Below are 27,035 nucleotides of genomic sequence, written 5' to 3'. Positions count from 1 at the left end.
CAAAGAGTCCATGGGGAAACAAACATGGGGAGAGGGTGCCCTCTAGTGGCTCTCGAGGGCACCACGGCTGCTGATCGTCACATAACCCCCCCTCTAAGGAGCGGCTTCCAGACGCTCCTAAGAGCTCCGGTGGGAGGTCAACGGGGGCTGGGATGGAGGGCCAGGCCCATGGAGAGGCAGGAGGCCAGGCACATGGAGAGGCCTGGGGCCGTGGAGCGTGGGTGACCAGGAAGGAGCAGGACGTGATGGCGGCCAGGGCGGAGCAGACACAGGCGAGGTCCATGACAGCCTCGCCTCCATGGCCCTCACGGACTCAGAGGTCCATGTCAGGATCACCTCCATGGCCCCCACAGAGTACCTACTGCCCCCCCCCAAAAAAATACTTGGGGAAATTCACGGGAGGGGCCTCAGGGTGGTGAACTGGTACAGGAAAGGCCTCCCGGAGCTTGAAGGGTGCAGGCAGAGCGAGGCGCAGAGGCGGGGCCGGCAGAGCGAGGCGCAGAGGCGGGGCCGGCAGAGCGAGGCGCAGAGGCGGGGCCGGCAGAGCGAGGCGCAGAGGCGGGGCCGGCAGAGCGAGGTGCAGAGGCGGGGCCGGCAGAGCGAGGCGCAGAGGCGGGGCCGGCAGGGCGAGGCGCAGAGGCGGGGCCGGCAGGGCGAGGAGTCTGGGCACGCTCACCGGGGCCTGGCGAACCAAACGAGTCCTCCTTCTCCTCCTGCGGCGGCGCGTCACAGGGCTAGACACACTCGCTGGGCTGGACAACTCACTCACTTGAACTGGAGATGCAGCGCTCACTTGAAGAGGAGATGCAGCGCTCACTTGAAGAGGAGATGCAGCGCTCACTTGAAGAGGAGATGCAGCGCTCACTTGAAGAGGAGATTCAGCGCTCACTTGAAGAGGAGATTCAGCGCTCACTTGAAGAGGAGATTCAGCGCTCACTTGAAGAGGAGATGCAGCGCTCACTTGAAGAGGAGATGCAGCGCTCACTTGAAGAGGAGATTCAGCGCTCACTTGAAGAGGAGATGCAGCGCTCACTTGAAGAGGAGATGCAGCGCTCACTTGAAGAGGAGATGCAGCGCTCACTTGAAGAGGAGATGCAGCGCTCACTTGAAGAGGAGATGCAGCGCTCACTTGAAGAGGAGATTCAGCGCTCACTTGAAGAGGAGATTCAGCGCTCACTTGAAGAGGAGATGCAGCGCTCACTTGAAGAGGAGATTCAGCGCTCACTTGAAGAGGAGATTCAATTACTTGAACTGAAGACTCACTGGACAGACTAAATTCAACACTGGACACACTTGATTCACTCGGCTCAGCACTTGACTCACTTGACTCGGCACTCGATTCACTCAGCTCGCTATTTGACTCACTTGATTCACTCAGCTCGGCACTTGACTCACTCGAGTCGGCTGGCATGCGCTCAAACTCCGGTTCGACCCGCGACACCTCCGCTGTCTTAGGAACAGCACTTTTAACAGGGCCAGTGCGGGATACGGGCTCGAGGGGTCCGACATGATGAGTGGTTTTGGCAGGAACGATATGCTTGGAAGCTCCTCTGACGGTCCTTAAGGGAGGATCAAACAGTTTAGCGAGCTGAGGCTTATGCGGCGTGCGGAGTGAGTGAGAGAAATCCGCCGCATACGAACCTCCCCGGCGCAGGGAAAAGAGCAGTTCCTCGAGACCCTCCTTTTCTGCGGGGAGTTCAAAAGCCTTTCTGAACAGGGCGGTAAACACGTCGAAAGGAGGAAACGACATCCGACCTGGTTCCCAAAACGTGCCTGCCCACTCCAGAGTCTTTCCAGTCAACAGTGAGCAGATGAAAGAAACGCGGTCGGTATCCGAGGCGTATAACTGGGGCTGATGTTTCATATATAAACTGCACTGCTGAAGAAATCCTTCACACGCTTCAGGTGAGCCATTAAACTTCTCGGGAAACGGCGTACTGGAATTACTGCATGCGGTACTCACACAGGGTTGCGGTGGAACAGGTGCAGCGGGAGCTTGGGCTTGATTAGTGCTTGTGCTCTGCGGAGACCATGACTGCACGGAGCTTGCTAGTTCCTCGAGGAGAGAAGTTAGTCTCGCCAGCTGAGAATTATGAGAGGCTAGCATTGAAGCTCGGGTCTTGACCACGCCGGATAGATGCTGAAAGTCTGCTGGATCCTCGTTTGGCGAAGTCTTCTGTAACGTACGGACAGAGACGGTCGGATCCATGTGCAGCACTTTATTAAAACAAGCAGACACAAACTGGCAAACACTTAAACAAAGGGGCAATCCAGAAACTCGTGGTCTAAACAGGCAATGGTCGAGGCAGGCAGCACAGGTTCGTGAACAGTCCAGGAAACAGGCAAGGGTCAAGAGTCCAGGGAAACACGGAGACACAGAACAGGGAATAACGCTCGGAATTGTACGCTTACAGGGTAACAAGACTTCGCAAGGGACACAGGGAAAACTCAGGCTTAAATAAGGAACTCAATAACCAATAATGAAACACAGCTGAACATAATGAAACACAAAGAGTCCATGGGGAAACAAACATGGGGAGAGGGTGCCCTCTAGTGGCTCTCGAGGGCACCACGGCTGCTGATCGTCACACCCAGGGGCTCGTTCTTCGTACGTCGCTAACTCAGTTAGCTGGATTTGATTGTTGGCGATTTGCCATGATCTTGGATCGTTTGGTTCTTCGAAGCTCATCCTGGACTTGCTGTAATAGCAACAGGTCCGTCAGCTTGAACCTGCTCGTGAGCAGGCTTATTTCATGTAAACAGGATTAGATTGCGACTGATACAGGAAGTATTCCTTTAGCGCAGAGTGACAGTGTAGCCTAATTTCTGAGATTTATTTTTTTTTTCTTGTGAAACGATCGTCGTGAGGGTGTCGTAAATACATTATTTAGTTGGAAATGCACATTAATGTTCGATTCGATGTCGGGCTTCAACAACAGCACAAAATGTTTGCATTGCCCTAAAATTATTTGCGAGTGGCTTCCCTTTACACTATTGGAGATTTTTTTTGCCAACTTAGGGTATATTATAATTTTTAATGAAGATAATGCAATCATGATGAGTGTGTGTGTGTGTGTGTGTGTGTGTGTATGGATGACCATGCCGATTATGACTTACAGTCCCTCAGGCTTAACTTACGTGATTGGTGCCATACACTGTAGATTGCACACATGTTCCCATCAAGGCCTCAATGAAGGGATTTTGTGAGCAGAAAGGGGGCTTATGTAAATGTGCAGCCAAATTACTATTACAATGTTTAATATTCCAGATTAGTAATATTATATCACTTTTTTTAAAAGGCAGTTGACTGAGTAAAATCTCTTAGATGGTGTGTGACATGTTCCATATCACAAATCAGTGTGAAAGCAAAATGGCCAGTGCATGACTCAAGAATTTTAAGAGATTCACATTTATGAACATTATTTGAACGTGGTGAGGAAAATTATAAATATCAAACTCACGGTATTACATACAGTACACTTATGCTGAGAACTGCATTTTTCCATTATACAGGTGATTACAACAGGATCCTGCATGGAGACAGGTGTTTCATGACCCCATTCCCTGACCCAAACCCCAGACCAGTTACAATGCAGCTCTAGGACAAGGGCACACAATGACAATGAGCTTTGGCCAACTAAGGGAAGATTTCAGGGTCTGAAAAGCCTGACGGTTGCACCTGACAGGGCCTGTGACATTGCATGTGCCATATTACACAGCACTGCCAACATCAGAAAAAGAAAAGAAAAAAAGTTTAATTAAGCCTAAAATAAAAGACAAGACAAATTTGCAAAACTCTATTTGCTTAGAGTTTTATTTCAATAGTTCTTATCTATAGTCTACTATGCGTCCGAAACCGCATACTTCCCTACTATATAGTAGGGAAAAAGCAGTAGGCGAGCGAATAAGTATGTCCGAATCCTTAGTATCCATAAAAGAGTAGGCGAGAATTACCAGAGTGACGTACAAATTATCGCGAGATTCGGGCATACGTATACTTATAGTACGTCCGAATATTCCTACTTTTGTACTATATAGTAGGGGAAAACAGTATTTGAAAGGAGTAGTATGTCCGAAACCTCAGTACTCATAAAAGAGTAGGCGAGAAGTTCCCGGATGATCTCCTGCTTTCGCCCAGATTTTTGAGTGTTCATCCGATGGATACTCTTCTATCCCAGGAGGCCACGGGAGAGCATTCGTCATTATCAACATCGCGGAGATCAGCGAAGCAGGGGGTTTTCAAATGTGAGTAAACACGGTTCCTTGTGTTTAAATCGTATGTGTTAAACTACTATCTATTAAACGTTTTAACTGTTGAAGGTCTAAAGGACTTAGACAGTATAATATAGTTGTGATTTTGCTGTAAACACATGTTTTATTAGTTAGTTAAACAGGGGAGCGCCAGTAAGTAGGCTACACGTAAGTTTCTAAAATGGATTTACATAACCATATAACGTTACATCTTAAACACGCTTATTTAAAATGTCTATTTACATCTGACATGAAAATATTGTTTAAGTATTGCAGATGAGCACATCCCAACATGAAAAATACATCTGAGTGATGTAACGTTATGTGTGCTATTATGAAGGATAATTAATTCACTGTTGTCAACATTACTTACATTAGACAAATGTGCTGTAAATACGGTAAATAAACAAATCTATAAAGTAACTAAATATGTTATATTTAATTTGTCCCTTATTAGTGTTGATATATTAAGGAACATTTAAGTTGGATTAAAAGTGAGTTAACACATCAACCTCAGCATGTAAATTCAGTGTTGAGCTCGTAATGTGAATCTTGTCTGTATGTTACAAGGACAGAAGAACACGCGTGTGTTTATCCGGTGGAGAGAGGCTCATGATGCTGAATGCTGTCATCAAAGGCTTTGGGTGAGTATACTACAGAAATGGATAACAAAATCTATTCAATCTTAAATTGTAGTTTATTTGAATTATTGTAAATTCAAGTAGAGAAATTACAACACTTTTCTGTTTCTTGATTTCTGTGCATTTGCTGCATATAGCTTTTGTGGTGGAGCAGGACCTGCAAGGAAAGATGATGGCAGCATTTTTTTAGGGATTTTACTCAAATATAAAGTAAGGTTATTTTTAATACATAAATCAAATGACATGTGTTAAAATGACTGCTTTTGTATAATGTTTGTGCATTTTTGTAGGATCTGAAATGTCTGCAGACTGGTGTGAGCACTGAGGATGAGGAGCCCAGAGGTGCATCCTGGAAGTGGTGCCATGGATGAGACCCTCCAACTCTCCACCTGCCCTTATGAGTCCCTCCATCTCTCCACCTGCCTTTACGAGACCCTCTATCTCTCCACCTGCCCTTATTGCCTCAGATTGTGAAGCGCAGCAACAAGCTCTGGGTAGAAGGCACAGTCCCCTCTGGTGAATTCATCAGAATAAAGCTGCAGAATGGGAACCGCTGTGTTGAGTCGGCAGTATGTGGTGTTCAGCACCTGTAAATACATGCTTGTAGTTTGAATAAAGCTTTGTTTCATGTGTTGTTGACTTGTATAATGCATTTGTTTATTGTGATGGTTACTTTTATTTGTTCTTTTACTCATTTATTCATTTTTATTATTGTTGTCAGTATATAAAATTTAATTATTTAATTAATGTATCCATTAATTCATCGATTGACTGATAATTGAGATGTTTCACTGCATTTATGAATATAAATGTATTCATACATAACTGTCATATGACAAAACAAATTACATTTTGCTTGTTATATTAAATTATATTTTTAGTATATAAAAAAGTTATATAATTAAGTATTGGTCAGCATTTAATATTATTATTTTGTTTTAAGTTTTGGGGTGGGCTAACAATGCAATTCATTCTGAGGTAATATTAATTTTTAAGAAGTGATAGTTACATTTTTTGAGTTTAAAATCAACAGTTTTCTCCCCAAAGAGATCTTCGAGCAGCTGCCCGTCTCCTTTGTGCAGACATTACAAACGCAGAGGAAAACTGTTCTAGGTTGTGCTGTCGAGTCACTGATGTTATGAAGTGTTAGTACACCTGTCGCTCATATAATTTAAACTTATAAACGTATTACATACAAGATCATGGAAAGATACCATAATAGTCATAATGACAAAACAGAAAACATAAAGATCATTGGTTTGTTTACATCATAATATAGGAAAAAGGAACAATAACAAGGCTAAATATCTTTAATAGTTATTCATAATACATAAAAAATGTTGTTGTTTTGTTGTTGTTAGGCTATAGGTCTGAGGGATGAAACGAGGTAAATTTATCAAGAAAAGGAGGAAAACTTAAAGGAGAAACTTTTTGGGTATAAAATAAAGAAATTAACAACATATATTCAAGAGGTGACGATTTGGGGGTTTCTTAATTAAAAAAAAATATCGTTATAAGAATAACACTGTGGGTCACATTAGTAGGCCTAGGGTTTAAAATATAACAACTTAAATCAACCTTAAATGTATTCACAAAATGAATGGCCAGCTGTTTCTTCAACAATACCACAACAAAATGAGCAAAATAACAAAATGAACAAAATAAGTTTCATCAATGTCAAGATATTTATAGATAGAAGAATTAAACGTGTCGTTGTTCATTTCTTTTTAAGTTTTTGCGCTTGTGATATGATGATAACGCGTCGTAGTAGGTCACATGATAACGTCAACATGGCAGATGTCCGGTTCTCATTCATACTCAACGAGATTTGGCTATAAAGTACAGGGGTTGGACAATGAAACTGAAACACTGGCCAATGTTGGAGGTTTCACATCTATATGCCTGGCGGCCAATCTTCAGAGTGAAGCACGGGTGGATCAGTGATGGTTTGAGCTCCAATATCATGACAATCCTGATTGTATTTGATGGACACAACACTGCCGAGGACTACCAAACCCTTCTGGAGGATCATGAGCACCTGATGCTCAAACCGTGTATCAGTATGATCATGCACCAACACACACAGCAAGACTTGTGACAGAAGTGTTTGATGAAGATGAAAGTGACGTTGAACATCTCCCATGGTCTGACAGTCACCAGATCTGAATATTATTGAGGTGTTTTGGAGGAGCGAGTCCACCAGCATCATATAGTGACCTGGACACTGTTCTGGAAGAGGAATGGCTCATAATCCCTCTGGTCAATGTGAAGGACTTCTATCTGTCAATTGGTGCTGTATTTGGATGCAAAATGAGGCCCTCACCATTCTAACAAATTATTGTGTAGTAAAACCAGGTGTTTCAGTTTTTTTGTCCAACCCCTGTACCTGCTCTTTTAGCGCTCGTTGAGTAAGTACTTATTGAAATTAAGTACCTACTCATTGAGTATGCGGTTTTGGACGCAGCCAAACAACAGGTGTGTTCGAAGAACCCAATTAGCCGGATCATGATTAGCACGATGATATTATCTTGGATGTCTCATTTGATCTCGGATGTTTTAAGCAACGTACAAAGAACGAGCCCCAGGTTTCAACTCTGCTTCAAAAATGTGTTATTTGGTTTTTTCCTTTATGACCAATCTTATCGTAAGGAATACTACCTAATTAATCTTCTTCTTCTGTTAGCTAAATTTAGTATCCATAAATGTAAATTTGGAGGAAACAAGCCTTTGTTTTTAATTTTAAGAGCAGAAAATCAACAATACCTAAAAACAATATTGGGTTTGAAAAATAAGAAAGCTGCAAAATGTGTATCTAAACATTTTCACATTTTTGTTTAACCTAAGTTTGTCACTGCTTTGTTTGTCTTTTCATGTTTTTTTATTTAGTTTATTCAATGTACCCCTGACTGTAATTGTAATTCTTGAAATTCAATAAAAATAAATAAATAAATAAAAAAGCTTCAACTCTCTCCGTTGAAATCAATGGGGTCGCTGTGTCCATTTCTTTTACTGTCTATGGAACAGTCCCACCAACCCAGTATCCCTTACATTTTAAGACAGTTATAGCTTAAATGAAAACACACACACACACACACACGTTTTTCAACGCGTTTTTTTGTGTTCACAAGCGTTTTTCGCTGACGATGAGCCGAGTGAACATGCAAATTCATTCCCTGACATTAAATGGCGCTTAATGTAAAACAGTAATAATAATAGAATACTATACTAGGGTGATCATATTCATGTCTCAATGTTTTATTATGACAGATTAAAAAAAACGAATGAAATAATGATAGAAATAATGTCTATTGTATTAGAAAAATAAATATATAAATAATAAATAACTAAAAGAAATGCCTCCAAATGTAACAAAAAATAGCTCTCACAAACTTACAAAAATGAACTAACAAAATCTATTTATATCTTTAGTTTTCATCCTCTTTATCCTGTTTTTCTTCCTCATCCACCTTGTTTGCCCATCTATGTTTTGCTGTAGAACTGATCTTTCCCTAGCCTGGTTCAACCAGACTCTAGTTCATTTCATTAGTTACTGAAGTAAAATGAAATTGAGCGGAAGTGCGTAGGAGGGCGCAGCCAGGCTAATCTTTCCCAGCAGTTTTTTTGAAAACCAGGACATTTTTATCACTTAAAAACAGCCAGGACAGGACGTGGAAACAGGACATGTGTAACACAAAGTTGAGATGTTGCCCAGAGATAAAAACATAGCACTAGTTGTCGGATGAACAGATGCACGAGAGACGAGAGTTGTCGTATTTCCCCGCGTTTAATAAAACCACTCAAACGTTACACTCGTCCTCATACATGGGGATCGAGCAAGAAAAAAAACACAAAAAAATGTAGCGTGTAGCGCACACGTAACTGATATGCTACACCTAACAATGCTATTCTGTATGGGCCACTGCGATCAAAAGCAAGGAACGTCCTTGGGAGGAAACAACGAATGCAGGTGAGTGTATAATCAAAGATTGAGTTCTTTATATTTTGTTTTGATTAAGATCAACCAAATAAACCAATAACATTTAGTGAACAAACGGAAAAATAATTCATCAACTGTTTTTTTCCTCTAGGGTGAAAGATTCAACAACCTCAATTCAATACAGTATTCACACTCAATTCAATGTGGAAATAAAAATAAATTGAAAAACACCACTGTGTCTGTTCTTTTCACACCATGACAAACAAATTACATTAACAAAAATAAAATATTAGATACAAAACCCCAATTGTGTGAATTTTAGATGTAAATAAGTTTGATTCACACATAGAGCAATGATTCAGAATCTTTTTTACAGCAATTCACTTTTCTCGAACAACAGAGTCCAACAATGTGAAATAGAATCACTATGGACATGTACTGGAGAGGGTTGAGTCCTTTAAGTTTTTGGGAATGGTGTTTGATGCTAGGTTGACATGGGCTGGCCACATTGAGAAAGTTTTAGTTAAATGTAAAAAGGTATTAAATGTGATGAGGTGTTTGGTAGGAGTGGACTGGGGCGCGGATAGGAAAGCAAAGAGGATATTTGGGCCACTGATTAAATCAGTAATAGAATATAGCTGCAAGCAGCAATGCAGGGGCCAAGCCCGGAAGCAGCAGCAACTCCGACATTTGAAAAAAAAAACTGTTGGGTCAGTAGTACAAGTGAAAATAACCTCAAAATTAAGATTTTTTTAATATATTAATTTGCTGCATGTTATATTTTTGGAAGTCCTTTCTCAGACAGACACCATGTCTAGAATTGAAACAACTTTTCCACCACTTAAGGCCACAGTACCTCTTGCGGTCTGGGCATGTGCCACACAGGATTCGAACCCACGACCGCAATGGTTCGGGATTCGTGACACGTGGTTTAGCAGCTTGCGCCACACAGAAGACGCAAATGATAGAGCTGCAGAGGAGAGGCTTCAGTATAAGAATAAGCACACAAAATCATGTTAACGCGATTAGCATGCTAAGCTAGCTCAATGCTAATTTAGCTTATGGTTATCCTGATAGCTGAAGAGCCGCATTCAAAAGAATGGCACCTGGTTAGCATGCTAAACAATTATTATGCTAAGCTAACTAGCATAAGGCAACAAACACAGGCTAGGTCTACTTTGGAGACAAATATCTCTCAAACGATAGCGAATATCAAAAATCTGTTCAGTCATTTCTGTGCGGCTCGGTCCAAAGATTATCTGACCAAATTTTGGACAAATTCGAGCAAGATTTGAAGGAGGAGTAGCAAAAAAATAGTTTTTCATTTGCTCCAATATGGCGGACAGTCACATTGTTGGAAAATGAAAAATGAGACATCGGTGGAATCGTTATAAGCCAAGGAACATATTGACATAAAGAAATTACATTTTGAACAATATTTGCAAAAGTTATAAGCGTCTTTACGAAAAACGTTATAACTTTGGAACACTAGGTGGCGCTGTGATAAAACTTCTCATTTACCTTCAGGGCATGCTAATGATGATCCATGCCTAATTTGGTGAAGAAATGTCAAAGAGTTTTAAAGATATTGCAAATTATGACAAAATTCAAAATGGCGGACACGAGGTACATCCCATCATGGCAAAATCGATATCCACGGATTCGGCATGATCCAAGGAATCCATAGATACCACATTTATGATTTTCTGAAAAACTGTTCAAAAGTTATTGGCCAAAAGAGCAATTTTGCATATCTCATGACCCGTAGGTGGCGCTATTCCCAACTTTGGTATGGATCCTCAGAACATGCTTCCGATGAAGCGTACCAATTTTCGTTTCGATTGATTCAATTTTGGCCGAGATACAGCCTCTTAGCCAATTTTGGGTGGACCTCGTTAAGTTTGCGACACCATAACTTTTGAACAAAGATGAATAAAAAAAATCTGTTCAGTCATTTCTGTGCGGCTCAGTCCGAAGATCATTTGAGCAAATTTTGGACAGAATTGAACAAAATTTGAAGGAGGAGTAGGGAAAAAACTGAATACTGTACATTTCAAAATGGCCTCTACTGTAATGGACGGGGTCTTAATGTAAGGTATTGGTTGTGATCAGCATGATGAGAGGAATTAGGTGTACTAAGTTTCATGTCTCTAGAGCAAAGGGTTCAAAAGTTATAACCATTTCAATGTTGAATTTTTGAACTGGTGGTGGCGCTATAGAGTTGGTCCTAGAGGGTCAAAAATTGGACCAATTACTAATAATTACCATCACTACAAGTGTGCCAAATTTCAACATTTTCCTACTTACGGTTCATAGGGCTGCCATAGACTTCCATTTACGGAATAATAATAATAATAATAATAATAATAAGAAAATTAAAGCTGCAAGCAGCCTTTTGCGGGGCCAAGCCCTGGAAGGGACCACAAGCAGAACAAGTACAGCAAGCACATGTTCTTTCTCAGACAGACACCATGTGTAGAACTGAAACGACTTTTCCACCACTTAAGGCCACAGTACCTCTTGCGGTCTGGGCATGTGCCACACGGGATTCGAACCCACGACCGCAATGGTTCGGGATTCGTGACACGTGGTTTAGCAGCTTACGCCACTCATAGGATGGATATTACAAATCTGCAGAGGAGAGGCTTCAGTATAAGAATAAATGTACAAAAGCATGTTAACGTGATTAGCATGCTAAGCTAGCTCAATGCTAATACAGCTTATGGTCATCCTGTTAGCTGAAGAGCCCCATTAAAAAGAATGGCACCTGGTTAGCATGCTAAACAATTATTATGCTAAGCTAACTAGCATAAGGCAACAAACACAGGCTAGGTCAATTTTGGAGACGAATATCTCGAAAACGGTAATGAATATCAAAAATCTGTTCAGTCATTTCTGTGCGGCTCGGTCCAAAGATCATCTGACCAAATTTTGGAAAAATTTGAGCAAGATCTGAAGGAGGAGTAGCGAAAAAATGGTTTTTCATTTGCTCCAATATGGCGGACAGTCATTTTGTTGGAAAATGAAAAATGAGACATCGTTAGAATCGGTATAAGCCAAGGAACATATTGATATAAAGAAATTAAATTTTGAACTATATTTGCAAAAGTTATAAGCGTTTTTACAAAAAACCTTATAACTTTGGAACACTAGGTGGCGCTGTCATCAAACTTCTCATGTACCTTTGGGCCATGCTAATGATGATCCATACCAAATTTGGTGGAGAAATTTTAAAAAGTTTTAAAGATATTGCAAATTATGACAAAATTCAAAATGGCGGACACGAGGTACATCCCATCATGGCAAAATTGATATCCACGGATTCGGCATGATCCAAGGAATCCATAGATACCACATTTATGATTTTCTGAAAAACTGTTCAAAAGTTATTGGCCAAAATAGCAATTTTGCATATCTCATGACCCCTAGGTGGCGCTATTCCCAACTTTGGTATGACACCTCAGAACATGCTTCTGATAAAGTGTATCGATTTCTGTTTCGATTGATCAAACTTTGGCCGAGATACAGCCTCTTAGCCATTTTTGGGTGGACCTCACTAAGTTTGCGACACCATAACTTTTGAAGAAAGACAACTAAAAAAAATCTGTTCAGTCATTTCTGTGCGGCTAAGTCTAAATATCATTTGACCAAATATTGGACAAAATTGAACAAATTTTGAAGGAGGAGTAGCAAAAAAACTGAATACTGTACTTTTCAAAATGGCGTCTACTGTAATGGGCGGAGTCTTAATGTATGACATTGGTTGTGATCAGCATGATGAGTGGAATCAAGTGAACTATGTTTCATGTCTCTAGACCAAAGGGTTCAAAAGTTACAACGATTTTAATGTTGAAATTTTGAACTGGTGGTGGCGCTATAGAGTTGGGGCTAGAGACTCAAAATTTGGCTCAATTACTTTTCATGATGATCTCTATAAGTGTGCCAAATTTCATCATTTTCCTACTTACGGTTCATAGGGCTGCCATAGACTTCCACCGGGAAGAATAATAATAATAATTAAAGCTGCAAGCAGCCTTTTGCGGGGCCAAGCCCTGGAAGGGACCACAAGCAGAACAAGTACAGCAAGCACATGTTCTTTCTCAGACAGACACCATGTGTAGAACTGAAACGACTTTTCCACCACTTAAGGCCACAGTACCTCTTGCGGTCTGGGCATGTGCCACACGGGATTCGAACCCACGACCGCAATGGTTCGGGATTCGTGACACGTGGTTTAGCAGCTTACGCCACTCATAGGATGGATATTACAAATCTGCAGAGGAGAGGCTTCAGTATAAGAATAAATGTACAAAAGCATGTTAACGTGATTAGCATGCTAAGCTAGCTCAATGCTAATACAGCTTATGGTCATCCTGTTAGCTGAAGAGCCCCATTAAAAAGAATGGCACCTGGTTAGCATGCTAAACAATTATTATGCTAAGCTAACTAGCATAAGGCAACAAACACAGGCTAGGTCAATTTTGGAGACGAATATCTCGAAAACGGTAATGAATATCAAAAATCTGTTCAGTCATTTCTGTGCGGCTCGGTCCAAAGATCATCTGACCAAATTTTGGAAAAATTTGAGCAAGATCTGAAGGAGGAGTAGCGAAAAAATGGTTTTTCATTTGCTCCAATATGGCGGACAGTCATTTTGTTGGAAAATGAAAAATGAGACATCGTTAGAATCGGTATAAGCCAAGGAACATATTGATATAAAGAAATTAAATTTTGAACTATATTTGCAAAAGTTATAAGCGTTTTTACAAAAAACCTTATAACTTTGGAACACTAGGTGGCGCTGTCATCAAACTTCTCATGTACCTTTGGGCCATGCTAATGATGATCCATACCAAATTTGGTGGAGAAATTTTAAAAAGTTTTAAAGATATTGCAAATTATGACAAAATTCAAAATGGCGGACACGAGGTACATCCCATCATGGCAAAATTGATATCCACGGATTCGGCATGATCCAAGGAATCCATAGATACCACATTTATGATTTTCTGAAAAACTGTTCAAAAGTTATTGGCCAAAATAGCAATTTTGCATATCTCATGACCCCTAGGTGGCGCTATTCCCAACTTTGGTATGACACCTCAGAACATGCTTCTGATAAAGTGTATCGATTTCTGTTTCGATTGATCAAACTTTGGCCGAGATACAGCCTCTTAGCCATTTTTGGGTGGACCTCACTAAGTTTGCGACACCATAACTTTTGAAGAAAGACAACTAAAAAAAATCTGTTCAGTCATTTCTGTGCGGCTAAGTCTAAATATCATTTGACCAAATATTGGACAAAATTGAACAAATTTTGAAGGAGGAGTAGCAAAAAAACTGAATACTGTACTTTTCAAAATGGCGTCTACTGTAATGGGCGGAGTCTTAATGTATGACATTGGTTGTGATCAGCATGATGAGTGGAATCAAGTGAACTATGTTTCATGTCTCTAGACCAAAGGGTTCAAAAGTTACAACGATTTTAATGTTGAAATTTTGAACTGGTGGTGGCGCTATAGAGTTGGGGCTAGAGACTCAAAATTTGGCTCAATTACTTTTCATGATGATCTCTATAAGTGTGCCAAATTTCATCATTTTCCTACTTACGGTTCATAGGGCTGCCATAGACTTCCACCGGGAAGAATAATAATAATAATAATAAAACCAACAGATACAATAGGTGCCTCTGCACCTTCGGTGCTTGGCCCCTAATAATAAAACCAACAGATACAATAGGTGCCTCTGCACCTTCGGTGCTTGGCCCCTAACTAACAGATACAATAGGGGCTATCCCCTTCGGGGCTTGGCCCCTAATTATGGATGTGTAGCTTACAGAGATGCGGCTAGAACAACATTGGCCAAGTTGGATGTGGTGCAAACACAAGCATTAAGGATATGTACTGGGGTGTTTTGTTCATCATCTGCAGTTGCAATGCAGTTAGAAATGGGTGAGATCCCACTAGAATTAAGAAGGGAACAACTGGCAGCCAATTATTGGGCAAACCTACAAGGACAGGGTAGGTCTCACCCTACAAGAGCAGTTATGCAGGCTTGCTGGGAACATGAAAGGGTTAAAATTCAGAGTTTTGGATGGGTGGGTGATAATTTTGGGAAAGAGTTGGGATTAGAGGGAAAGGAATTTAGCCCAACAGTTCTGCTGCCAGTCAGACCACCTTGGCTTCTTAGGCAGACTAGTGTGGACCTAGAGATATTAAATAACCACTCAAGAAATAGAGCGGAGGTGGATATATGTCAAGTATTTTGTGATAGGATGAGTGACAAGTATGGTGAATATTTGGTCATATTTACATAAAGTAAGCACGTACTGTATCGGGTAGGTGTGAATTTTGTGAAAATATTGAATCTGTGGAGCATGTGATTTTTGAGTGTCAGAAATATGAGAGGGAAAGGGAAAAGATGAAAGAGGGCATAAGAATGTTAGGGGGGCAAGGGAATTCACTAAGAGAATTGCTGGGGAAATCAGTAAATGGTGTGAGTGCATTGGTATTTCAATTCTTAAAAGAAACAGGTTGGATTATTATTATTATTATTATTTTGTCAAGAAGGGAAAGAGGGAAAAACATAATAAAAATTTTAATTTTAGTTTGATGGTTATATCTCCGGTCCACACTCCAGCATAGTAGGTGGCGGTAATGCACCATTAAGGTTGGATGCCAACCACCGTAAAACGACAAAGAAGAAAAGGAAGCCCCGAATGCCCATGTCTAACGACGCGCCTGATTATTAGTTACCATTTATTTTTCATTTATTCATTTATTTAGATGGGACAATGCATATTAATGAACGTACAAGCATAGTCGAATGTAATTACGTCGGATTTAGCACAATGCTAATTTCCATCCGTTGTCCCCTAACAAAGACAAATACAATCCAAAAATAAAAACAGACACACAATATACATATCAACAAAACACATGTGAAATAAATTAAGAATAGTGATAATCATAAAAGTTCCTATGCCTGTCTTATAGAGAATATATTGTAGTACCCATTTCAAAAACTGCTATACGTAGACATTCCAAGATGCTTATTATAAATATTTTAAATAAATCTACCTATCAAATTCAACCTTTATACTAAATGATTACATTTTGATGTTTGTTCAGCCATCTCTTAAGCTGTTTCTTAAAAGAAGCAAAAGTTGGGCTATCTCTGATTTCCTTTGGCAAACTATTCCAATGTGTGCAGCTGTAACGGTTACCAGCTGGAGTGCCCTCTTGAGCCACCAGAGGGCACTCCAGATAAGACTATGTTTCACACAAACTACATTTCCCAGAACTCACTGCCCGGACTCATCATCACTGATCACATTCACCTGTACCTCATTCACTGATTGCATTCACCTGTGTCTCATCCTGTTAGTGTGTCTATATACCTTGTGTTCACGTTCAGTGTTTGCGAAGTCTTGTTTAAGTGTTACACTGCATTTCTGAGCGTTTTCCGTGTTTGTTTTCTGGTTTTTGATGTTTGATTGTTCTTGGATTTTGATTACTGCTGCCTGCCCTGACCTCTGCCTGTTTCCCGGATTCCCACTGTGTATTCTCCATTGTCCTGTCTGCTTATCCTCGACCCTGCCTGTACGACTAATCTTAAATAAAGCTGCATTTGGATCTTCATCTCCAAGTCTCGGAGCAGTTCGTAACAGCAGCCTTTAATAGAGAGAACATTTTGTGCAAACAAAGATTTTCTAAAAGGTACTTCACAATCCCCCCGGGTAAATGATCTTGACCTAGTCTCATTATTTTTCTTTTTTATAAAATCCCCCAGGGGCGGTGGGGCGATTCCATTCATAGATTTATAAATTAGGCAACTATTTTTAAAAAAATTTAGATTTTCAAAATTTAGGAGTTGGTACTTCTCTAGAATTGGACAAAGGTGAAACGATTGTGGTTTCCTGTCAAATACCTTGACTGCTTTTTTAGATAATTGATTAATGGGTTTTAATGCAGTAACTCCGGCAAAAGACCAAACTGCGAAACAATATTCAATGGGCTATATGCACGCATAAATTCTGCATTTGACGCATGGATGCTCGTCCATTTCCGGTTGTGGAGATTAAAGCGGAGGAAAACCGAGGAAAACGGGATAATGGCAGAGTCTTCAAAATTTACTGTCCTCCAGTCTTTGAAATGAAACGTACATACGTTTAGATGTAATTTTATATATAGTTATATTTATTTAATATAATTTTAAAAAGAAGCATAAACACAACGAGGGGTGTCTGTTTTATCTGTTTTTGTGACTAACGTTTCTTTAGTATAACCATGGAGTATAAAATTCAATATAAATTCTCGGTATTGCATTGGACTCTACGATCGGCGGAAGTTATCGAGCATCCCTAATGCTTCACCGGAAATACCGCCGTGCATAGAGCCCATATGGGAAAAAATCACAATGAAGATAAGATTTAGCAGCGTCGGTTGTAATATAGGACCTAATTTGTTTGAAATTTTGTCAATTAAATTGTATTGTATTTGTTACTTTTTGAATGTGCTTTTTGAAAGTGAGGTTTGAATCTAGTATAACCCCAAGGTACTTGAACTGGGCTACCAACTCCAATTCCTCCTCTCCCAAAAACACGGAAGATCTATTTCTATTTCCTCCACTAGGCCTGAAACATATTTTGGACATTTTAATCCCCTGGATCATCATGCTACAAACATGATGATCATTGATGCGCTGTGTCCATTATCCTAATTGCCACTTTGGACATTGGCTGTGTTTTTTTGTTTGTTTACATGGTCTTGCTTTAACGACCATTAATATAAGATAGGCTATACTGCAAAAAAAACAAAAAAAAAACAAAACAAAAAAAAACTGTTTACTGTAAAGCTATTCTATTGCTGTTATATTTATTGTCAAAAATTTACATTTTAGTACAACATTTATTTGCTGAATTAATTTATTTCATTTATAACTTATTTTTGTAAGTAACGTTATGTGTACCTCCCGGGAAACGGTTTAATGTTATTATAACTTTATGAACTGATATCACTTTATTCTTACCTATCACACTTAATGTGGAGAGTAATATAATGAATTAAATCCTTGAACTTCCCTGTCTCAAGTTATGTGGGAGTAAAAGCCCGGTTAAGTAGCAACTTCTTTTTAACTGCTATAAAGTTAACTGTTGTGAGTTAAATAATCACCTAGCCTAATTATTTCAACCTAAAAATGATCTCTGCACTGGACTAAATATATGTATATTATATGACTGCCGAGTCGCTTTCACCCCGAAATGGCGGAAGCAGAGGGCTGCTGCTGGGCGCTGGTGTCGCAATGGAACATTCTGTTGGCTTTCACTTCTTGTCAATATACGTTCTTTGACTACATTGCAGGCGAGGCGAGGCGCATCTCAAACAAGCCTAATAGTGATCATGCAACAAAGTATCGCGAAAGCGATGGTAAACCTTCGCCATAGTGGGATTAGTTTTTCTGTTCAAACACATAACCTTCACAATGCAGTATGGGAAGAAATAAGCAATTATAGTGCCTATTTTAAAGCCAGGGAAAACCCCATCTGACCCATCTAGTTATAGCAATTGCACTAACATCGCAGTTGTGTAAAATAATGGAAAGAATACAGATAGAATGACTTATTTAGAAAGTAATGACCTTTTTTCCCAGTATCAGAGTGGGTTTAGTAAGGGCCGAAGTACAATGGATTCATTAATAAGTTTGGAATCAGATATTAGGAAAGCACAGACTAATAGAGATATACATATATGAAGAGTTCAGAGGCAAAAGCCTCTAAATGCCATTTGAAATTTTCTTCTTTAATGATGATTTTTATCAAACTTGTGTATTTAAGTTCAGTAATTTCACTTAAATAACAATTAATTGGTAATTATCATTGCCATTTAAGTGAAATCACTGAACTTAAATATACAAGCTTGATAAAAAATGATCATTCTAGAAGAAAATTTCAAATGGCACTTAGAGGCTTTTGCATCTGAACTCTTCATATATTTACAGATGGGTCCAAGGATCCAAAGACAGGACATGCTGGGTCAGCAGTATTTATTCCAAACAGTGGGGTTAAATGTCAAGAAAGAATAACAGATAATTTATCAGTATACACAACAGAACTGGTTGCAATTTTGTTGGCCCTGGAAGTGGTAGAGGGAAATGAGTTAAATAATTCAGTGATTATATCTGATAGTTATTCAGCTTTAGAAAGCATTAAATCTGGGAAATCCATAAGAAATGATATAATTCATAAAATTTGGACGATTTTACATAAGTTAAATGCAAAGGATTTAAAAGTCAGGTTTCTCTGGGTACCTGCACATGTTGGAGTGAAAGGGAATGAGGAGGTCGGTAAACTTGCAAAAAAAAAAAAAAAAAAACACTGAAACATAATAGAATATTACAAGTTCCATATAGCAAAACTGAAGCTAAAATATTAATTAAAGCTTATCAAAATGGCAGGAGTATTGGGTGGATCATGATAAAGGGAGACATTTATATAATATACAACCAGAAGTGGGTATAGGAAGAATAGAGTGTAGGAGTAGAAGAGAGGAAAGCATAACACGATTAAGAATAGGACACACAGGGCTTAATTCATCATTGAAACTAATAGGCTAGGGAAACAACCAACAGGGAAATGCCAACATTGTACTCATTTAGAAACTGTGGAGCATATTTTATTTCAGTGCACAAAGTACAGTGAAGAAAGAAACCAGCTTTTTCAATCTCTTAGAATGGTTAATCAGAATAATTTCACAATGCAAGGTTTATTAGGGAAAACATCCTGCAACAATTATCACTTTGTTATTAAGTTTCTGAGAGATACAGACTTAGCAAAAAGAATATATATATATATATATATATATATATATATATATATATATATATATATATATATATATATATATATATATTTAGTTCCAATATCTCCTGATTCACACTCCAGCCCAGTCGGTGGCGGTAAATGCACCGTTTAGTTGGTTTGCCAACCGCAAAAAAAAAAAAAAAAAAAAAATGAAGAAGATGCACTGCAGTATGGGAAAGAAAATGGAAGGTGGGAGACAAGGTAACACAAACTTTTGTTCTGTCGAGCTTTCATAGTTGCGCTGAAGAAAACTACACAATGCTACGGGTGATTTTGTTTGGCAGTGCTTTCAGAGCGATCGTGGCAGGATCAGGCGGACTTCATGCGCACTATTTTCTCTATACGAGACATGAGAGTGTGAGCAGGATTCAGATTAGAAAACACTCTCAAGATCAACCCACCAACCATACAGGACACTTTAGCTTTTACAGCTTACCACACAGGACTCTCATCAATGTGTCTGGACAAGACATGCATTCATTTCTTCAAGGGATAATAACCAATGACACAGCTCTTCTAGCAGAGGATACACTGCGTGCGATGTATGCACACATGCTCAATGTTCAAGGCAGGACACTGTATGACATAATCATTTACAGGTAATATGCTGCATAGTTTTGGTTTTTCATATGTTTGAATTGTAAATTAGACACGGAATGTAATATTACTATTATTTTAGAGGTGTTGGAATTTTGTAAATAAGACAAATTTTGTAAGAAAAAAAGTGGGTGTGACCTCAGCATATCTCACTCTCCCACCCTGGACTTTTTGTTACTGATAGCTCTTCAACAGTGTTATCCTAGATGTCATTAAAGTCAATGTGGTTTTAGCAGTTCATAAACATCAAATGATTTTGATATGTCCAAAGTGGCATACAAATGAGTGGTGTAAACAGAACATTTCAGTTGAATATATTATACAACCCTATTGGGTCTTATGACTTATCTTAGGTAAAAAAAAAAATATTTTTTTTGGACCCCCCATTTTTTAAATTATTACTTGAATATTTTTGTTAACTCAACCAGAAAATGTTCGTGTCAACTCAACCAGTGGGGGGCTGAGATAAGTCATATTTACCCCCAAATTATAGGGGGTAAATATGACTTCAGAAAGATGGCTGCATCATTATTTTATTTTTTACACAGAGATTGGTAAGTCTATTCATTAAATCTATTTACTTAGCAATCAATGTTTCATCATATGCCAATAGTGAAAGTTAAAAAAAAATGCACGTTTTTTTTTTTGCCCCAAGTTTGCATGCCTGTACTCAAGAAGTATTAAAGATCTTGATATCTTGATGAGTATTAAAGATTATGATTATTATCACACTTTTTTGGTATACTATCTTAATTTTAAAGGCCCTAAATGGTTAAAGATCTTAATGTATGGGATGAATTGAGTCTCAAAATGATTAACACATGCATGCACAATTATCCATGAACTTGGTAAATGTTGCAGATGTTTTACTATCCACAATCCATTTCCTTTTAACTTACCTGTGCAAAATTCAGAAATAAATTAATGTGTTAGCAATTTGTACAAACAGATACATTTTTTGTGAATACAAATGTTTTCTTTTATATTAGTGTATTATAATTTGCGCATGCAAGAAAGAAGATTGTGGATCAGGTGACGTATCCATTCATTGCCTTCTTTTCTGAGTCAATCTTATTTGATTCATTTTGATTGTTTTTTAGACTTTCTCTTTCGTTGTTTTCAAGCATTTCACAACCCAAATAAACAACCACTAGTGCATACGCCGGTGCTAATTATTAATGTGTACACAGCTACCCATCTATTTGACAAATTCCCAAATGCGTGTTACTATATTAAAAACTAATATAGTAAAAACTTTACAACTTGTGTGTTTAAAATCCGGAGTTACATGAATGTACAAATAGACACATAGTTGTAAATTCAAAACCTTGATTTTGTATTAATGTTGGTCAGAATTTGTGCATGCAGCAAGTAAGATGTGCATTTGTGGATCAGGTTACACAGGTACATTAATGGGTCCCTTTTAATGGCTTACTCAAAGACGGTCTCTTGCCGCCATCTAGTGACATAACAATGTAACTACAGTGACTGACAGCCTGTCTATGTGCAGATGATGATACTGGTGAAATATCAGCAGAAAGCCTCTCATACAGGCAGATTCAAGGCTCAGAACTAGCTGTTATACATAGAACATAAACATGACATTAAGCTTTTTAGGCTATTGTTATGTTATGTGGACCCTTATTTTGACATACTCTTCAGTTTACATCACTTCCTGTTTCAACGCGGTTTTAGTTTTGTTTACATTGCTTATTGAATGTGTCCTTGTATTTTGTGACTGCTGACCACATAGTAATACTTATTTAGATAGCAATAAGTAAATAAATAAATGGTGATATACCGCATATGAGCCACTCAAAATTACCGCAAGGGAAATTCCTTCAACAACCCCTGATCCACAATGGAGCATTTTCTTTATTGCACATGACAATTATGATGCACTAATACAAAATAAAACATTTGTATTCACAAAAGTGTCTTTCTGAATTTTTGCAGACACAAGTTGAAAGGCATGTGGTTGTGTGGAAAGTAAAACATATCTGCAACATTTATCAAGTTCATTGATAATTGTGCATGTTTGCATGTGTTAATCATTTTGAGACTCAATTCATCCCATATTAATGTGAGTAAATTGGCCAATTTCAAGTCAAAAAAGTCAAAAACCAAATGTGGGTCACTTTGCAAAAGTTTGCATACAGCTGATAGGCTACTTTTTTCTTATTAAGAGGAATATCTGAAGAACAAATAATGTTGAAACTAGAAATGGATCTCATTTTTTTTCTTTCAACACAATTCCATAGAATATACTTGTGCCATAGATATTATTTTTTCAACGTTTGTGTGCATGCAACTCTAAAACTATTAGAGATATCTTAATACCTTAAAGATTCTAATTCTTAATAAGCTTTTATTTTGGAATCTTCATTTTTAAGGTCCTATATGGTTAAAAACCAGAGATATTGGAATGTCAAAACGGTAACATGCAGTTACAAAAAGTATGAGCTGAATGCAAAGTGTAAATTTTGGGAGATCATCATTGAAGTTCATCTCTCTAAAACTTACTTAAGGGTATGAGATTGAATAAAAATTAACTCCCAAAACTGCCAGATTCTGGAAAACGAAGTCTTCAGAACAGTGGTATAGCTCTGGAAAATGGTGGAGCTGGAGACTAAAGGGTTCTTGATGGTTTTACACTTATTTCTTCACCTTAATTCTGTCCCAATGAGCATTTCTCTTTCAATGGTCATGCCTTTACTGCAATTTCTAGTATTGCACGATTCTCATGGGCATTTTATAATTTAATTAAATCCCTTTTTGGCTTATTTTTTTCTGTAAATGAAAACGTGCCTAATAAATATGCACACCTTAATATAAGGCTTTTTAATTAAGTTATTAAGTTATATAAGTTATTAAGATTAATGTCGTTTGGAATTGGTAAAATGTCACTGTGCCAAACAAATATGATCAGAAAATCAATGTGCCTAATAATTCTGCATTCACTGTACACACAGAAACACATTTACTGAATACAACTGAATTTGCTTCAATGGGGGAAATGATTGGATAACTATCAGTGAACAAATGTCATTGCACTGCGTCTCAAGTGTTGATTTGGCCATCCTGAAATGCCTGTCACACATGATTCCGTTTCCTAACATTAGGTATCCACCTTCAAATCTAAGATAACAATGTTTCGTCTGCACGCTTTTGACATGAAGCCACCCTGCCCCGATTGCAGCAACTTCCATTTTTTTATTACATAGCCTATATACTTTTTTTTTCATGCCAATGATAAAAATACTTCATGCCAATTTCCCAGGAGAGACAATTTTGTTCTCAAATAAACAACTGCTTCAAACACATGGGATGGAACCAGTGGTTTATTAGAATTTTTTTAATGTAATATTCAAATTCATAGATGAAAACAGCTTGTGTTTAATGTAAGGAGTGCTGATTTTTAGAGAATAGCATTTGTTAAACGTATTGTTTTGAATGTACATTCTGAATGTATGCATCAATATAACTTGTTTGTTGTTGTTCAGTTTAAAAGGAAACCCAAATGGATTGAATGGTGTACTTCTGGAGTGTGACAGCATCGTACATGAATCCATTATGCGGCTTCTGAAAGTCTACAAGATACGTCGCAAAGTGAACATCAGCTTGTGTCCTAGTCTCTCGCTATGGGCTCTATTACCTAGGAATAGAGATGCAGTGCTGGGAAAGCCAAAGCCAGATGTTACTTCAGCAGATAAAGTGTTAGTATTGGAGAAAGACCCGAGAACTGAACTCATGGGCTGGAGAATGATCACCAGTTGTCAGGACAATCTACATGAGATTGTCTCATCTTGTCGACAGGGCAACACCGAAGAATACCACAGACATCGCTATGAAATTGGTATTAAACACTTTGTATTATTACTTTGATAAACTGTACATGGCGATCTTAACTTGTTGCATTTGTTAATTATTGATAGTCTACATTGTTTTGAAGTTGAACATACAGTAATTATTTGTCTTGTGAATAAGTGCTTAATGACCTCAAATGAATTAGTTTTACATATACACTTTCCCTCATACATACACAACCAGTGAGAAGTTTGGACACAACGACTTATTCATTATTATTATAATGATCATTCTTTGTACTTTTTACATAGAATAATAAAGACCTCATCACATAATGAAATTATGTATTGACAAAAATGTTAAACAGATCTAATATTTCAGCTTCTTCAAATTCCTTTTGTCTAGATCACAGCTCTGCTCATTGTGGGCCTTTCTCAACCACCCTCATGAAGCAGAGTGATCTGGAATGCTTATTAAACAGCATTTAGAAAAAAAAGGTTTTGTAAAGAAGTACGGTAACGCTTCCTTTTACAGTCCAGTTACCCATGGAAATACTATGTACTTATTTTAGCAACTACAATTACTGGGTAATAACTAGTACTAACCCTGAACCTACCCCTAAACCTACCCCTGTTCCATGTATTAGCCAGTACTTTCTAGGTACTGTAAGTATACTGTAAGTACTGTAATGTAAAAGGAAGCATTACCAGAAGTACATGTAATGTACATGAAGTGCAAGTACAGTATAATTATCTACAAAATGGATTTCAAGCTTTTAAGCAGAAGCTTTTAGTTCAAAATGTTTTTAATATCAGAAGCATACATTCAGTCTGCGTGTTCAAACTTTTGACAGGTACTCAGTGTAGATATGAATATGAATTTTAGATATTGAACCACTTTTAGAGTCATCTCAATGTGGACAAATGGGTTTAATTCAAATTTCTCATGATATTTATGTTAATATTAAAATGTTATATTCACATTAAGTAATTCATATTAAGTAATTCTCTACCTCCACAAAGTGTATATGGATATTTTATTGGTAATGATAATAATAGCATTTTGTCTGTTTGAAAGTTTATTGGGTGCACTTTACTTTTCAGTCTGTGTTCTTACATTATACACTACCAGTCAAAAGTTTTGGATTGGTAAGATTTTTTATGTTTTTAAAATAAGTCTCTTCTGCTCAGCAAGGCTGCATTTATTCGATTAAAATATACACAAAAAACAGTAATATTGTTAAATAAAAAAAAATATGAAATAAAAATGTAAATAACTGTTTTCAACATTGATAACAATGAGATGTTTCATAAGCATCATATTAGTGATTCTGTGAGTGAAAGAGTGACTATTGTAATAATATTTCATTATGAATATATATATTAATCAAATAAACCCAGATTAAAGATCTTACCCATCAAAAACTTTTCACTGGTAGTGTACTTACCCAAGTAAGTACTGGTTAATATAAGGTAACTACATTGGTTAAGGTTAGGTTTAGGGGGAGGATCAGGGTTAGTACCTAGCTATTAACCAGTTATTGTAATAACTAACTATAATTCACATGGGGAGCAGGACTGTAAAATAAAGTGCTACCTGTTTAACTATTGGAAAATGATATTGAAGAGTTTGCACACCCTTTGTAATTAATCCTGTAATTTATTTAATTTCCATAGGACTACCTGAAGGAGTCAGAGACTTTCCGCCAGGTGAGGCCCTTCCTCTGGAGTCTAATCTGGTTTATATGCAGGGAATTAGCTTCAGCAAAGGATGCTACATCGGACAGGAACTAACTGCAAGAACGCACCACACCGGTGTAATAAGGAAGCGCCTAATGCCTGTTACCATGTCTGCTCCAGCTGAGAACCTGGACCAGGGGGCTGCTCTTGAGACTGAAGGGGGCAAACCTGCAGGGAAATACAGGGCAGGAATGGACAGGCTGGGACTTGGCCTTATACGCTTGGCTCATGCCAAAGAGTCACTCAAACTTAAATCCTCTGATAATACGACGGTGACTTTACAGGCTACTGTGCCTGACTGGTGGCCAAAAAACACTGAAGATAAATGAATCAGAAACACTAGGAAGGTCTACTGCTTTAATTTGAATGCAGATAATATTTATATAGAGTTGACTTAAAATGTTTAATATAATACACAAACATCTGTTGACAGTAACACCTTGCAATAAAATGTATTTAAAAAGTGTTTTATTGTTGTTAATTTTCTAAAACAAAATACATATTCTTTTTTTCCAACAATATATTTATTTGTCTTTTTTGTTTTTTATAACATACAAACAACAGAACCCCTCTCAGACACAAAATACAAAGTTATCATATATAAAATGTTATATCTGTAATATCCTTTGACACAAGTTGACACAACAGAGATCTCCCGATGAGCGGGTCGCGGACTGTAAAAATTATTCATGAGCATCGTCCTCCTCTTGATCTTCTGTTAAGTCTATGCCTTCTGCAAAAAGCATAAATGGTCTCCAAATGCTTTCAAACAAGTCCTTTTTTCCCTTTAGCAAGTAGGTGATGTGTTCCAATGGAAGTGTAGCCAACATCTGCTTAACCCACTGTCTGATACTTGGTCCTCTTATGATTTTCCAGTGTTGTGCAATCAACATTTTAGCTTGTAATAAACATATATCAATGAACAGCTTCTTGCCTTTTGTATATCCTGTGTGTTTGGGATATACGCCTAAAATTATAAAAGAAGGTTCCAGAGGAAGGTCTTTAGAAATAATATCCTTCACAGATTGTGTTATTGATCCCCAAAATGTCCTAACTTCTCTGCATTCCCAAATACAATGAAACAATGTTCCCTTTTCTTCTTCACACTTTGTACATATGTCTGGGATATTTGGATTATATTGGTTTAATTTGACAGGAGTGACATAGACATGCATAAGCCACTTGTATTGTAATAATCTCAA

The 27,035-nt window shown here is 38.1% G+C and overlaps 1 protein-coding gene and 1 long non-coding RNA gene across 3 annotated transcripts; both read left to right on the top strand.

Annotated features, from left to right (window-relative positions):
• The first annotated feature begins 1,223 nt into the window (after window positions 1–1,223).
• LOC148981383 (uncharacterized) lies at window positions 1,224–6,401 on the top strand. Of its 2 annotated transcripts, none has more exons than XR_016168487.1 (4): window positions 1,224–4,245; window positions 4,822–4,895; window positions 5,030–5,102; window positions 5,183–6,401. It is a non-coding gene; the product is annotated as an uncharacterized LOC148981383 (long non-coding RNA). The 2 variants fall into 2 exon arrangements; XR_016168486.1 differs by having other exon boundaries at window positions 1,227–4,245; window positions 4,827–4,895.
• Window positions 6,402–19,828: 13,427 nt separating this feature from the next.
• On the top strand, window positions 19,829–26,352 carry iba57 (iron-sulfur cluster assembly factor IBA57). The gene is made up of 3 exons (XM_039662530.2): window positions 19,829–20,289; window positions 23,791–24,143; window positions 25,771–26,352. The coding sequence occupies exons 1-3, from the start codon at window positions 19,949–19,951 to the stop codon at window positions 26,160–26,162; spliced, it is 1,086 nt and encodes a 361-aa protein (XP_039518464.1). The 5' UTR covers window positions 19,829–19,948; the 3' UTR covers window positions 26,163–26,352.
• The last annotated feature ends 683 nt before the right edge of the window (window positions 26,353–27,035 follow it).

This window comes from Pimephales promelas, chromosome 5 (genome assembly GCF_988280905.1).
Source record: "Pimephales promelas chromosome 5, fPimPro1.hap1.1, whole genome shotgun sequence".
Lineage (NCBI taxonomy): Eukaryota > Metazoa > Chordata > Actinopteri > Cypriniformes > Leuciscidae > Pimephales > Pimephales promelas.
This window is presented reverse-complemented; position numbering and strand designations above follow the sequence as displayed.